We start from the raw sequence: 14,052 nt of genomic DNA, 5'->3' as shown, positions 1-14,052 counted from the left end.
TAGTTTTCGTGATTGTAGGTTGATGCGTCTTGAACCAACGCAGTGACTGTTTGATAGGAAGCGGCGGCTCTCGGAATTCGATGAAAGCAATATCTTCTACTCACCGCCGCTCCAAGGTCATAGCTACTGTGGCTGTTACTTCCTGGTAGCTAACGATACCTTCATGCGTTCCTTGCTTGTTGCCTGTAATCGACCGCCGCGCCTGGCGATGTGGACCGTATATAAACGTGATAGCAATCGGTATGCTATATTCGAGCCTTGGTGTCATCCTCATAACAAGAAACTGAAATTCAGCCGTTCAACTCGACGAACACTTATCATGGACAGTTCTGCTTTCAAATGCGAGTATGAAGCTTACTTTCTCCAGTCACTCACGTCATGTAATGCAAATTGTATTGCAAATAAGAAGCCTGGGCCAGTTGAAGGGCGCCCCATTACTTTATACGAAGACCTTAGCACCTAAACTTAGGATAGCAGGCTTGGTATCAGCACCTCAGAATGAGAGTGGTATATTGCATCTAAAGAGCTAGAGCTTCACAGGAACCATCGGAAATTGGGGCTCTTCGGGCCATCACCCAACTTGGAGGTTGACACGTCGCTGGCAGTCAAGTTCACACCTTGCTCACGGTTCCTTCTTTTATTATCCCAAACCATGAAGAAACCCAGGGCGAGGGCACACAATGCGCCAACTCCTCCAAAACAAGCCGTCGTAATCAGAGCGGGTGCGTACTTCGGGGCATCGGGCTTACGGAAGATGTTGCTGCTCACAAGTCCCATGAGATTGGCCAGCGGGACACCAATCGAAGTCAGAAGCACACCTGAGGCGCCAATGTTAGTAGATGCTTCCCAGAAAAGCCGTGAAAGACCGTAGACTTACGTTGGTTCTCGTTGACGACGTTATTGTTGTACCACGTCGACAAGAGCACACTAGGCGCAGATGTTCCCCAAGTCATCATGAAGCATGCATAGTATGCAAGCTTAATTTCCCTTTCGACGTCATCAATGGCAGCATAGATAATGAAGCCAATGAAGGTAAGCAAGAACCCTATTGCGATGAAGGGGAACCGGAGCTTGCGCCAGTCGGAAAGGAAGGCGAGGATGAGAAGCATCGCGGCGCCGCTGACGTTGGGGGCCACGGTGTAGAGGTTTGTCTTGATGGTGCTGTATCCCAGGCGCTGAACGATTTGAGGCATGAAGAGACTGACGCTCTGGAGAGGAACTCCGAGACATATCTCGATGGCGAGAAAGCCATACTGCAATCAATTAGCTTCAGAGTCCAAGGAAAGGCCCAAAAACTATCCGCTAGCGGTAATTAAGTCTAGTATGCGCGCATGGAGTGACTTACTGTCGTCGGATGCTTGAAAACCTTGGCCGCCTCTCGAATCTTCATCTTCTCTCCAACAATGGAGGAGCTGTCAACTCGAACGCGATGAAGAGCCAACTCTTTCTCTTCCGCCGTAAGAAACTTTGCTTCGGCAGCACTTCGCGGGAGGTACCAAAAAGCAAAAGCGGCGAAGAGTATAGTTGCAGTTGCCTCGATGATGAAGAGCCACCTCCAAGGGTAAAGCTTGGTGTTGGTGATGTGGAACACCCCGAATGCCAAAAGTCCCGAGAAAGCGTTGGCCTGTCGTATGTTAGCGGCAATTTTCCACAATAATCATGCGGGAATCGGTAGCTTTACAATGTTGGAGGCTGCATAGAAGATAGCCAGACGGCGTGCCAGCTCACCGCGGCGATAGAACGTGGTCAGGTAGTAGATGACCAGTGGGAAAAAGGCCGATTCCGCCATGCCCAAGAACCACCGCAAAGCAAAAACGCCGCCAAAGTTCTGGGCCGCAGCCATGAGCATGGTCATGGAGCCGAAACCGAACATGAGGATGGGCAGCATGGTCGCAGGGCCGAATTTCTTGCCGATAAGGGCCACGAAAGGTGCTGCTGCCACATAAGGCACGAAGAAGATGCTGACAATGAGGTTGTATTGGCCATCCTTGAAGTTGAGATCGGTGCTCAGGCCGTCCGTCTCTGCGTTTCCTAGATTTCCTTTGTCGAGCGCATTGAACAGGTCTAACAGAGGATATCAGCAGCGTTACTCTTCTATTTGGCGACATCTACAAGTGAGCCAGCCCGATGGTCAGGTAGCTTACACATTATAGCCAAGACGGGCAAGACATGGAAGTCCAACTTCCTGCAAAGTCGTCGTTCGGCAGCTTTGTCAATGACCCGAACTACATCATCGTCGTACTCGCGACTCTTCCCGTTGTCCCCGTCCACAGACCCATCTCGAACCGACCCCGCTGGTTGCGAAGTCGGCGAAATCTTATTGTCTTTCGCAGCGTCCATCACGGATGTCGGGTTCTTTTGGACTCGTGATCAGCCGATTCGAGAACGCAGCGAGCAAGTGTTCGAGTCTTGGTCGATACTACAGAATGTGTGAACGCAAGATGTGAGATCATCTTATCGCGGTTGGGGGTCCCTCGGATACATAAACTTTTGCTGGTGTCGCATTCGCTGATCAGCACATTGTTTTCTAATCAACGTATCTCTTATCCTGGTCATGCAGAACCCTTGTGACTGGTTCGCGGCTCTGTTCTCAGAGCTCCTTGGTCGCCAAAGATAAGGGTGATATCGACAGTGGGGTAGCTGACGTAGTTAATCGCACGCTCACTGTATATCCTGTCCGTTGGGCATATGCAGGTTCATGTTGGTCGGGACGGCTGGGCGATCAGTCGGCATGCTCTCCTCGTCTGAGTTTCGTCGCTCTCATTCATTGTGAACATAGGAATAACCACCGCTACCACAACTCCGGTTCAGTTGCAGATTTAAGATTCAATTTTCGGTGCTATTGGTCACTGCATCCAACTCTATCAGACCCGTGCAATAATGTAACGTCCGCGGCCCTGCCGGTCCACGCCTCCTTTGAAGCCTTTGCTAAACGGGCCCCAATCGTACCAAACTGAACATCTGTTTGCACCTACGCTTAGTTCCTTTGAGCTTTTCGACATGTCCGATATGGAAATCGCAAAGAGTAGAACTTCACCGACAATAGCAATCTTACGGCTTGATAAGAGCCGATATCGACGACCAAATGACTGGATACCAGCCATATCACCAAGCTGCACCCCGCATTGCCCCATACCGGCGGGGGCTGGCGATGGCAAGTTGTGCCTAGCCGAGAGGAAAGGTACCGGAGTTGATGCCGGCGGGAACCGGTCCGTGGGGGTCATGTCGCGGAGAGCGAGGTGCTCTATGTAGATTGATGGAAGCTACCTTTGACTCAGTGCGCTACGTAGCAACCTTACAAACGATGAAGAAGGTCCACGCGTGGTGAGTTTAAAAGATAACGATCGGCTGTCTAGGGTGTTGAAACGTTGCGATAGCTACCTGTCCCACCAAGGGTGCGGGGTTGATAGGACAATCCCACAGCTCCCCGCGGGCAGTTGATACCATCCGAGAACGGAGCGCTGAACAGCGCCCAAGCTTCGTGCATCGGACGCGCCAGACACTTGTGCTTCACCATACTTGTTAAGGTTTCTCTTCTTTCAAGTTGGTCTTGGAATAAGCCCAAACGCGCCTAGATCTAAGACGCCATACTTCTTCACATTACACACCACAACAGCCAACATCCACTGCAGTCAACATGTCCTCCAAGACCCCCGTCCTTACCGATAAGGCCCCCAAGCCCTTGCCCGGCATCTACAGCCAGGCAATTATCGCCAATGGCATGGTCTTCTGCTCCGGCGCCGTTCCCATGGACCCTGTCACCATGAAAATCATCGACGGCGACGTCCAGGCTCACACAGTATGTGCATGGATCTGCATCGCTAGCGTTTGGGGAGAATCCGGTCGCAGAGAAACCGGCTAATGTTACCGCAGCACCAATGCATCAAGAATCTGACTGCAGTTCTTGAAGGAGCTGGCACCACTATTGACAAGGTTGTCAAGGTGAACGTCTTTCTCTCTAACATGGACGACTTCGCTGCCATGAACGAGATTTACTGCCAGTACTGGGGCGAGGTCAAGCCGTCCAGAACGTAGGTTGAGCTTGGCCTGAATTCCATCAAAATATGCTAATCCTAAAACCGATCAATCTAGTTGCGTCGCGGTCAAGACTTTGCCTCTGAATGTGGACGTTGAGATTGAGTGCATAGCAGTGTTATAAACGTCGAAGTAATGTGCATAGCCTTGGAAAGATAAAAAGATAAAAAGACAAGAAAAATGAAAACACAAAATAACGATAAACCGGCCGATTTGTGAGGTTCCAGCACATCTGCAGAAGTGTTGTTTTGCGTATTGTGGTAGTCGTTCAAAGACCGTCACGCTCAAACGATTCAAATAGTGACGATATGCTTGCTATCTCAGGCCCAGGCCATTATCTAGCTCTATTTTCTACTGCCTCTGTCTAAAGTAGGTCCACCAACTTGTCGCAAAACAGAGTAATGGCTCTTCTCCCATCTTCGAGCGCCTCATCCATAGCGATAAACGGGTGCGGCTGTCCCTTCATGAAATGTAAGTCAACTTGGACCCCGGCATCTTGGAGCTTCTTGCCAATAGCCTCGCCCTCACTTCGCAAAACATCTAACTCGCCCACAACGACCACCGCGGGAGGAAGCTTTGACCAATCGCCTTGCCAGAGCAATGGGCTCGCCTCAGGATGCTCCCAGGTCTCCTTGACGGGCAGGTAATGGTAGCGATACCACATCATCTTTTCCGCGGGAAGGGCAGGCGTGAACTCGTTCTCCTTCCACGATGCGTGCTCTGGTTTCTGAGAGTCGACCGTCGCGGTGTTGTCTGCAACGGGTACCGAGAGCAGCTGAACAGCGATGGGCGGGATGTCTGACCGCTTGCTAATGCGCTGACACATGACGGCTGTGAGGTTCCCGCCGGCTGAAGAGCCGCCAAGAGCGATACGGGAGGTGTCGAGGTTGAGTTTGTCGACGCCAGTGGAGATGGCCCAGAGAAGAGACTCCCAGCAGTCGTCAACTGCGGCAGGGAATGGTTCCTCTGGAGCAAGCCTTGGAACTGTCAATGGCTAATCACCTAGTTGCAATTACTTAACCTACCGATAATCCACGCAAATGACAACACACTTTGCCCGATTGCAGAGATGCGTAGCAATGACGTTCTCCGTGTCAATGTTTCCCAAAACCCATCCACCACCGTGAAACCAGAAGCACAGGGGCCATCCTGTAGTAGGTCGCTCGCCTAATGGTGTGAAAGCTCGAATCAAAATATCTGGTCCACTTGTCTCTTTCCTCGGAATGGTGATGTCCTCGGAGCTTGCAACCTCTAGCTTTGGCCCAGCACCCGGTATCAGAGTGCCACTAGCCCGAGACGTCGAAATAGGTTGGTGATGAACAACTTGTTTGTCGAAGACGTGTTTGTTGTAAAAGTCTTTGTATTCCGGGTTAATGCGGTTGATAACTGACGAATGCAGAGGATACGGTGGCTCGGGCATTGTAATTGATCTGACGGCTACAATATTTGGATTGTTGCGCTGGGTGCTTGATCGGGAGTGCAGGTGGTGTGCAGCGACTCGGTTTGGCGTGTTAAGTAAACTCACTTTGGAGGGGGTTCAGGCTTGCTACAAGTGCCCCAAGCCAGGGCCAGCATGTTTGCAGCTGATTCGGGAAACAGTCCGGATCACCGAAGGCCGGAGGTCTGGGAGTACCAGTGTCTGAGCCAATTCGTGATCTGCATGTATAGTGACCCCCACCTAGAGCTCCTCGTATCCGCTGCTCTAGAAGATTGAGTGACTATCTGTTGAGTGGAGCTGCAAGAAGGAGGAAGTGTGCAGGGCCAGCGCTTGCCGGTTTGTGTAACGATGCCCGCTGTCCCCGCCTTGGAATCGGACACTGTTAACTCGCACTCTAACACCAACCATGCATCGGAGTGTTGCTAGTGTCCCAATCTGCCCTTTACTTGCCCCGTAATGAAATTATGGTTTAAGAGGTAATGTAAATAGCGTCGTAGCGGATAGGAAGGTACCTTGAAGCAACATTCGATGGAGCCAGAACTTGACTCTAATGCTGATTACTGACCGTCTCCTCTAACAACTGACTTTCCCCCTTGGCCCTCCCTTCCTTCCTTCACCCGTACAGGGAATCCTCCGTGCGATGCTGCCCACACAGCTGTATGTGCATAATGCAAGATTGGAAGCTTTGGTAGGGAATATCGGAGCGATTGATTGGCTGGAGGCAGGAAGTTGTTCTGCGTATTTCACAATCAACCACGGCATGATACTATCCAACGCTACTGTCCACATCGCATATCGCAGTGTGGCGTCTACCAACTTGATTTTGTTAGCGAACCCACTCGTGACAGCAGTGCTGCATACTGGCGATGCATAACTACAATTTTGCGGCAGCGTCGTCCTGCTAGAACAACAGTCTAGCGATGAAAGACAAAGCCTCGTTAGTGATAATATACGAATGGTTGTATTCTTTTTTGTATCAGTTGAACCCGGCCATAGACATCTTTGAAACATGGAAGGTCCACGTTTCTGCGCTCAATGAGTCTCTGAGTCTAGAAGAAATGAATGCACCAAAGCAACTAAAAGTTGTTTCTTAAATTGGGGGCAGCAGGTTTTGATGGTATCGATCAAGACACATTGGAGGGAATTATATCGCCGATCCTTTAGCATAGATGGATGTGAGGAGATTCGTTAGACATCGGGTCTTTGCAATGAAGGGATGGTTTGGACTTTAGCCCCGATATTAGGAAACCTTACATAGTATGCTGGTGAACCTAAGGATATGCTAGTCGTCAACCGAACCTGGGTCGCAACAAGAGGGGACTGATTAAGCCCAGCAAGTAAGGTCCTAACCGCCATATTCATATTGCTCTCATCAGCATCAATCCAACATCACCAATCATTTGCGGTCTTCAGATACAGATACAATTGCGGTGCTTTTGCTTCCTGTCCTTGCTGTAGTGAAGGTGGCGGAAGACCCTTCGCCTGCGATGCTAGTTCGTCTGACAGGCTTACTGCTTATGAGGTCCCAAGGGATAAATCGGAGAAAGAGTTCAAATGGCTCTCCCAGTAACTGCTGTATCTAACGATCACGGGCAGCCACATGGAAGGGTTTTGATCAGCCCGAGGGTCCGGGCTGTGTGGTAACCACAACTCTCCAGCCTACAGCCAATAGTAACAAAAGGCAGGATCTAGGTCTTCTAGCTGGATTTCGGTATATACGGCTTCGGAAGGAGCTGCCGGAAACATCGGAAGCTTTAGAATCACGAAAAGATACCGTGACATGAATGAGAATGATGGTGTCATTTATGATAGCAAGTGAAAGAAAATAACGATAAATAGCAGTTAATCGTGTACCGATTGAGATGCAAAATACATGTGGAAATTGTCCCATTTGGTAAAAAAGAGGTTCATGGAGCAGTCGGTGTAGTTTGGCGAAGTAAGTGGGACGGTAGGAGAGAGGTTGAGTATGGAAAGACGAAGTCACAACACATTAGCCCCAATATACTGCATGTAAAACTCTGTGTGTTTGGTAGTAGTCAGCCATTTAGTCACAGCAACAAGATCTGGGAATTCAGCAAAAAAATGCGTGATCCAGCGTTGAGTTGCATGATCACGTCACTTGGTAGTCATAGATCAAGTCAGGCATACCTATTCGTTCAAAAGTCATCTGGAGATAAGGCTGCTCCGCTGTAGCGGAATTTTGGTAAAAAGGAGCCGAGGCAAAACGTGTTGACAGCCGGAGCACCGTGCGTCCAACTTCAGAAACAGTAATCGTTGGGAATCTAGATGCGGTTCGGCCTCGAGGGGTGATGAAGTGAAGTCGCGGTTGATCAGACTCCGGGTCAATTAGGCTCGAATTCTACGGTCCGGGTACCACATTTCAACCACGCTCAACAAAGCACCCAGTCAATTATGGCCGGAGCTAGGCCCGAATGTCACATGCAGTTCGCGTGTGCGTGTTTGCTCACAATATTTCTTACTTGCTCTTTTCTGTTCATGGAGTTACTCCATTATGGCTGGGCAAGAAGAAGAGCATCCCCCTTGAGTGCCGGCAAATCATTTCGTCATCTTTTTCACATAGTTCTCCTCTTCTGGGACCTCTAGATCCAGACAACCTCAACAATTCACATGAAGCCCACTAACATGGGCTAGGAGGGTACTGTATTGGTAAGATTCAACATCAAAGTGCTTGTGTCCATTGTTTCTTGTCACAGCCATGGTGTTGGCGACTCCGCTACTCGTTCGGCCATAAAAGGCAACGCAACCAAGTCAACAGAGCTTTGATATAGCATAATCTTTTACCTCATAGTCGTTCACAACGCAAATCGCGCCTACCCATATGATTGTGAGCAACAAATCGTGGTGCCGACTAAAATGCTCTTTCGCATATTCCGCCGATATGTATTTGTCATACTCGTTCGCGCCTGCATCTTCTTACTTCAGAACCCGATCGTTTCCTATGCGTTAGCACTTGCGGCTTGCTACCTCGGTGCGAGCTGGAGCCAGTCGCCTGCTCGATGGGCTATCGTCACTCGCGTTATTATAGGTTCCATGTGCATCGAAATCGTTTACGTTCTATTTATTTGGTTGCCCTACACCAAGCGCCTCAAGGAACCTGCCAAGCACCCGCCCCCTGCTTCTTCAGCTGAACGTCGGGCCCTCTTCGAACGATGCATGGACACAGTTCAGAACTATGAGTACTACCTTCGTATGTGGTTTTTGGGAGCCGAGTTGTCCGACATACGCCGAGACAACGTTCGGGAATTCCTGCTGTGGGCTTTCTTCGACATTCACGAAGAAACAGAAGGCAGTAACTCGGTTCTAAGTGACGAAGCAGATTACGACGAGGAGGTGAACGAGTACATTTCTCGTTTAGAACGTGGTCTAGGTTTTGCGTTTGAACCGGGCCGCGGTCTGGCCAAGTGCCTACGGCTCACAGTCGATTCTGTAGACCAGAAATTTCGCACGGTCTGGTGGTATGCTATCGTGGCCCTTCTGGACCACGTAACACACGTTTTCTTTCTCCTTCAGGGATTTGAGTACTACGCACAGTCACGAGCCAGGCCGGTCTTTCCTCCGCGTATGCAACAAGTTTTTGCCAAGAATCGTTCAAAGGCAGGAAGTTTAAGCTACTGGCATCGTCCTCATCGTTCCACCGGCCTTCCTGTGGTCTTTTTCCATGGCATAGGGGTCGGTCTAGGGCCCTACATCCGCTTCCTTACAGAGGTCGCTGGAGGAACTGGTGAGGGTCAGACTGGCGTCATTGCACTGGAGATTCTGCCCGTTTGCTTCCGATTGACTGAGCCGCCGCTTGGCAAAGAGATTTTTCTTCGACACTTCGAAGAGATACTGGATCGGCATGCGTGGTCAGAGTTCACACTCATTTCTCACTCGTACGGTTCTATCTTATCGACTCACCCAATGCGATGCCCAGAATTGCGAGCGAGGATCCCCCGCGCAGTTCTTGTTGATCCGGTAAGCATTATGCTGCACCTGCCTGACGTTGCCTACAATTTCACAAGACGCCGGCCAAAGACTGCCAACGAATGGGTATTATGGTATTTCGCAGCCACAGACCCAGGAGTTGCGCATTGCCTCGGCAGGTACTTCTTTTGGAGGGAAAATGCCATCTGGGCCGACGAGCTAATCGGGTACGGCAAAGTGTCAGACTCCGCAAGTGATGAGCGGAAAACAGCAAGGCGGATTACTGTGTGCCTGGCTGAGCTGGATTTAATCGTAAATACGCGTGCTGTCGCCAGGTATCTGGCCGACGGACCTTGGCAAGAGTGTTCCGCACGCCTGCGAGGCGACCTAGGTCAACAGGATCATGTCGAGCTACCAGAAGGGCCTGTCCAAGTCTTGGATTCTCTCACTCATCGTTCGCCCAAATCAGGCATTGACGTCATCTGGTTGCCGGAAAAGGACCACGCTGAGGTTTTCTTTTCTGAACGAGACAGAGCACGGGTTGTGGCTGTCATACGAGACTACTGTAGATCATGAGATACTCTTGGCAGCTGGAGTAATGTATATTTGGCTTCTAGAATCTTGGATGTACTCTAGAGCGCGTGAAAGATGTCTGATAGTATGATTTGTTGTTGAAGGGGACTCTTCTTGAAGTTTTACGTTTCCTAGCTAAATCTACGAAGGTATGGTGCCTGATCTACCAAGTTTGCATTCTGCGACTGGAGCACTGCTTGAAACGAAAGCCTAACCTCTCAGGATAGGCCTGCGAGAGACTCAAGTCCTTTTTCACCAAGCTAACTACACGAAACAGGCGGCTCGTATCTTCCATCCTTCAGGTATACTCATCCTCTTCGTTGTAAAAGGTGAACTTAGTCGGAAGTATGCCTAGGCGAAGTAAATCTTGTATGATTAGACTATATAAAAACCCTTTTCAAATGCATGCACTTCCTTCTATGTTCGCATTCGCAACTCCATTCCGCCAGCTCTGAATGAGCTTAGTGGGGGCAATGCGTTGCGCCGGGCATCTAGCCACGACAATGAAGCTAAGCGTTGCAAGAGAATCACAGGGTTGATGGCACTATGATTGTCAAGGTATCTTTGATAGCCTGGCTTTTCAGATCGGTATATAGCCGGCCAGGTAGCTGCAATTGTATACTGTTTATGATACTTATCTATCGCCAAGCATCCTCAATGATCTTCTTCATTATGCAGCACTGGGCTCCTTGATGCAAGACAGGGCAAGTCTGTGGCCGGCTCTGCGGAACAACATATCCACACCTAGTGTCACCCCCTAGTGGGTCTGTGCGACTCAGTCGAAAGCTTGTTCGGATCTTTACGAGATTGGAGTTCCTAATGCTGGGGAACAGGGCCATTTCATCGCGGGGCACAAATAATGCTAGGGTGTTGAGTCGACCCATCTAACTGAGCCGATGCAGGCTCATCCTGTTCATATGGGGTCTATCGTACTAGTTTCGCAACGAACCTGGAATGTTCATCCCACGTGCCGTTCTACAGACTTGCTGACTGGCCAACATGGTTGACGACCATTTCTAAAACCACATGTGGTCCAAGAAATGGGGATTCTTTCGATTGGGCCGAATGAGCTCACAGCAGGAGTTTTCCTGCACTGTTGCATCAATTCTCGAATACTGAAAGAACCTCATCCCGCACTCTCGGCTCACCTCCATTTTCATCTGGAGAGCATAAACATTTCTGACGGAGCTCACAGGCTCATTTCCTGCGCGATGGACCGTTTGTTGACAAAAATGAACTATTTGTACGAGAATCAAAATCAAGAGAAGCTCAAAGCTTTTCTGGATCATCTGCCCGCTTTCAACACCCTGAATGTTATAAAAGGTCTCGGTCTCGCGGTAGGTAACGGTCAAGAACAATGATATTGGCGGAGTCCTAGACAGCAAACTAACAATCGATATTAGTTTGTTGGATACATCGTATTAGTCAAAATCATCTACAACCTGTATTTTCATCCCCTCCGCAACTACCCAGGCCCGAAACTGTGGGCAATCTCCCGGATTCCGTGGCACCACACCAACCTCAAAGGACGGATCAGCTGGCGTATACGCGAACTCCACGATGAATACGGTCCAGTTGTGCGCATCGCGCCTGACGAGCTGTCATACACAACATCGACCGCATGGAAGAAGATTTATGGTCAACGAAAACCTGAGTTCCCAAAAGCCCTCGATGGGCGCGGCATCGCACCGCCCAGTATTGGTGGGCGCCTGAGCTTAATGACGGAAACACAAGACCAGCATTTGCGACTGCGACGAGCAATCAATCCAGCGTTCTCGGAAAAAGCACTGAGAGAGCAAGAACATTATCTCCAGACTCACTCGAGCAATCTTATCAGGATTCTGAAAGAGAAGTCCAAGCAGGGCCCCGTGGACATGACAACTTGGTATAATCTGGTCGCCTTCGATATCGTATCTGGTAAACACGCTCTACACTTTCCGAGTTTACGCTGAAATTGACATATGCTGACCGATTCCATCAAGATTTGGCTTTTGGCGAGCCAGCTGGCTTCTTGGACAACGCAGATCAACCCTGGATCAAGGTAATTCTTGACAGAGCAAAAGCAATTGTCTGGTTCCAGCTCGCTGTCTGGTACGGCTTCTTTCCGCTACTGAATCTGCTCACCCCAAGATACGTGACTGAGTCGCGCAAGAACCATATCGCCTTGACAGAAGCTAAGCTTGAGAGGCGTATCAAGGCTGAGAATCCAGGCAAAGACTTCATGTCTTTCATCCTCGAGAATGAAAACGAAGCGGTTGAGAAGCTATCCAAAGTCGAATTAGTAATGCTGGCTAGCAACTTTATCGTCGCCGGAAGCGGCACATCCGCAGGCGGTATGTCGGGCCTCACTTATCTCCTGCTTCGAAACCCAGACAAGCTTGAAAAGCTCAAGAAGGAGATCCGAGAAAGATTTCAGTCAAGCGATGAGATATCGATGCAAGGTACAGCTCAGTGCAAATACCTCAACGCTTGTCTCGACGAGGGTATGCGCATGTATCCGCCTACTCCGGGCTCCCTCCCTCGCTTTGTCCCAGGCAGTGGCGAAATAATCGACGGCAAATGGGTGAAAGGTGGCATGGCCGTCGCCGTCAACCAGCTTTCCGCTGGTACATCAGAGCTCAACTTCAAACGCGCCCGAGAGTTCCATCCCGAGCGATGGCTGGATCTGTCCCCTGACTCTGAGTTCGCCAACGATGACAAAGCAGCCACCCAACCATTTTCAATGGGCCAAAGAGTCTGCATTGGAAGAGCGTAGGTTCTCTAGCCTTTGATACTGTTCTAATCCATTGAACTAATACATATGGCGTGCAGGATGGCATATGCTGAGATGCGTTTGACGATGGCTAAGATCATGTGGCACTTCGACCTCGAACTCAGTGAGCCTGAGCTGGATTGGTGGAACAAGCAAGGGACCTATTTGGTATGGGAGAAGATTCCATTGATGATTCAACTCCGACCTAGGTTCGTTTAGTAGGCTCGTGCAAAAGCGGTCATTTTCATGTACATGAAAATTAGAATCTCCGTGTCTCATCCATTTTCCTGGGGCGTCTTTGGTACTAAGAGTCCTCAGATACTTGGTTAGGTAGCAGCTTTAAGGGTAGCAGGGACATTATGATACGATCTCGAATACATCAGTCACAAGATTTAGACGCTATGAGCGAGTTCTGCCCCAAACGATCGCGTTATGGCTTTTGCGTCCTGCGTCTACCTTAACACGAGGTTTGCGACAAGCGAAACCGAGAGTACATTAGATTGGCCTACATTACGCGAAGAGTATCAGAAGGAAGCGAGCGTCGATTGCTTGTGGGTTGGGCCTACTGAGCCAGACCTATCCAGGCACTACCTACTGCACCGCTGATCCTATAATATCGACCACCAAGATCAGGACAAGTCGATCGCAACATCTCTTGTTACTGTTTCTGGTCACTCCACGTTATGGCGTACGTGTTGTCTGGAGACGTGAGTGGAGCAACCGCCCGTGGGGCCATGCTTGTGCCGAGTCAGGGGCTCAACGGCAGCCATAGCGTAGGACTTTGTTCAGGATGGAGGTGTCAGGTCAGCACGTGGGCTGGCAGCTTGTCCAGGAGATACCGGCACATACCGTCACGTCTACCCCTGATTACGCTGCCTCAAAAACCGGCAGTTGGCATCTGTAGCCATGGGATCCAAAGCTTGTTTAATATAGAGGGTCCTGTAGGTTGGAGAAGTGAATAGCCGCGACTCAGTCAACCGTAACATCACTATCACAGGTGGAACCCGAACTCCACTTGCGGCATTCAGACTATCGATGTTACCCTCTAGTTTCCTGCAGGGAATTTAACTGTTGTGTTGTTCCAAGAGAAAGCTATAGTAACCAATAAAAATCCGCTCGATTGAGCATTGTCAACACGTGTGAGAAGAATACACTGCGAGTGGTTGTAACCGAGAAAGAATTATGCGTCCACTGCTTTGGTTCCTTACCACCAATACTGCGTTTAAAACATGGCCAGTCTTTGAGGGACTCATAGCTAGATGTTGGACCACGTACTCACAACCACCTCTTCACGCACTAAAGCTCTTGGCGGAAAACGGCCACTAAATAC

At 49.8% G+C, this 14,052-nt stretch overlaps 4 protein-coding genes across 4 annotated transcripts; 2 read left to right on the top strand and 2 right to left on the bottom strand.

Annotated features, from left to right (window-relative positions):
- Nucleotides 1-534: 534 nt before the first annotated feature.
- On the bottom strand, nt 535-2,340 carry ColSpa_11309 (putative transporter; the record flags this gene model as incomplete). Its single annotated transcript, XM_049277521.1, has 5 exons — nt 535-818; nt 878-1,253; nt 1,346-1,624; nt 1,925-2,064; nt 2,145-2,340. The coding sequence occupies 5 exons, from the start codon at nt 2,338-2,340 to the stop codon at nt 535-537; spliced, it is 1,275 nt and encodes a 424-aa protein (XP_049133478.1).
- A 1,297-nt stretch (nt 2,341-3,637) lies between these two features.
- Nucleotides 3,638-4,035, top strand: ColSpa_11308 (RutC family protein YjgH; the record flags this gene model as incomplete). The annotated part of the gene is made up of 2 exons (XM_049277520.1): nt 3,638-3,799; nt 3,874-4,035. 2 exons carry the CDS (start codon nt 3,638-3,640, stop codon nt 4,033-4,035), a joined length of 324 nt encoding a protein of 107 aa, XP_049133477.1.
- A 364-nt stretch (nt 4,036-4,399) lies between these two features.
- ColSpa_11307 (AB hydrolase superfamily protein) lies at nt 4,400-5,455 on the bottom strand (the record flags this gene model as incomplete). Its single annotated transcript, XM_049277519.1, has 2 exons — nt 4,400-5,012; nt 5,061-5,455. 2 exons carry the CDS (start codon nt 5,453-5,455, stop codon nt 4,400-4,402), a joined length of 1,008 nt encoding a protein of 335 aa, XP_049133476.1.
- A 5,747-nt stretch (nt 5,456-11,202) lies between these two features.
- Nucleotides 11,203-12,941, top strand: ColSpa_11306 (averantin hydroxylase; the record flags this gene model as incomplete). The annotated part of the gene is made up of 4 exons (XM_049277518.1): nt 11,203-11,307; nt 11,374-11,887; nt 11,953-12,721; nt 12,782-12,941. The coding sequence occupies 4 exons, from the start codon at nt 11,203-11,205 to the stop codon at nt 12,939-12,941; spliced, it is 1,548 nt and encodes a 515-aa protein (XP_049133475.1).
- Nucleotides 12,942-14,052: the final 1,111 nt, after the last annotated feature.

Source organism: Colletotrichum spaethianum (assembly GCF_022836535.1).
Source record: "Colletotrichum spaethianum MAFF 239500 DNA, contig45, whole genome shotgun sequence".
Taxonomy (NCBI): Eukaryota; Fungi; Ascomycota; class Sordariomycetes; order Glomerellales; family Glomerellaceae; genus Colletotrichum; species Colletotrichum spaethianum.
The sequence above is the reverse complement of the archived record's forward strand: the minus strand, read 5'-3'. Positions and strand labels throughout refer to the sequence as shown.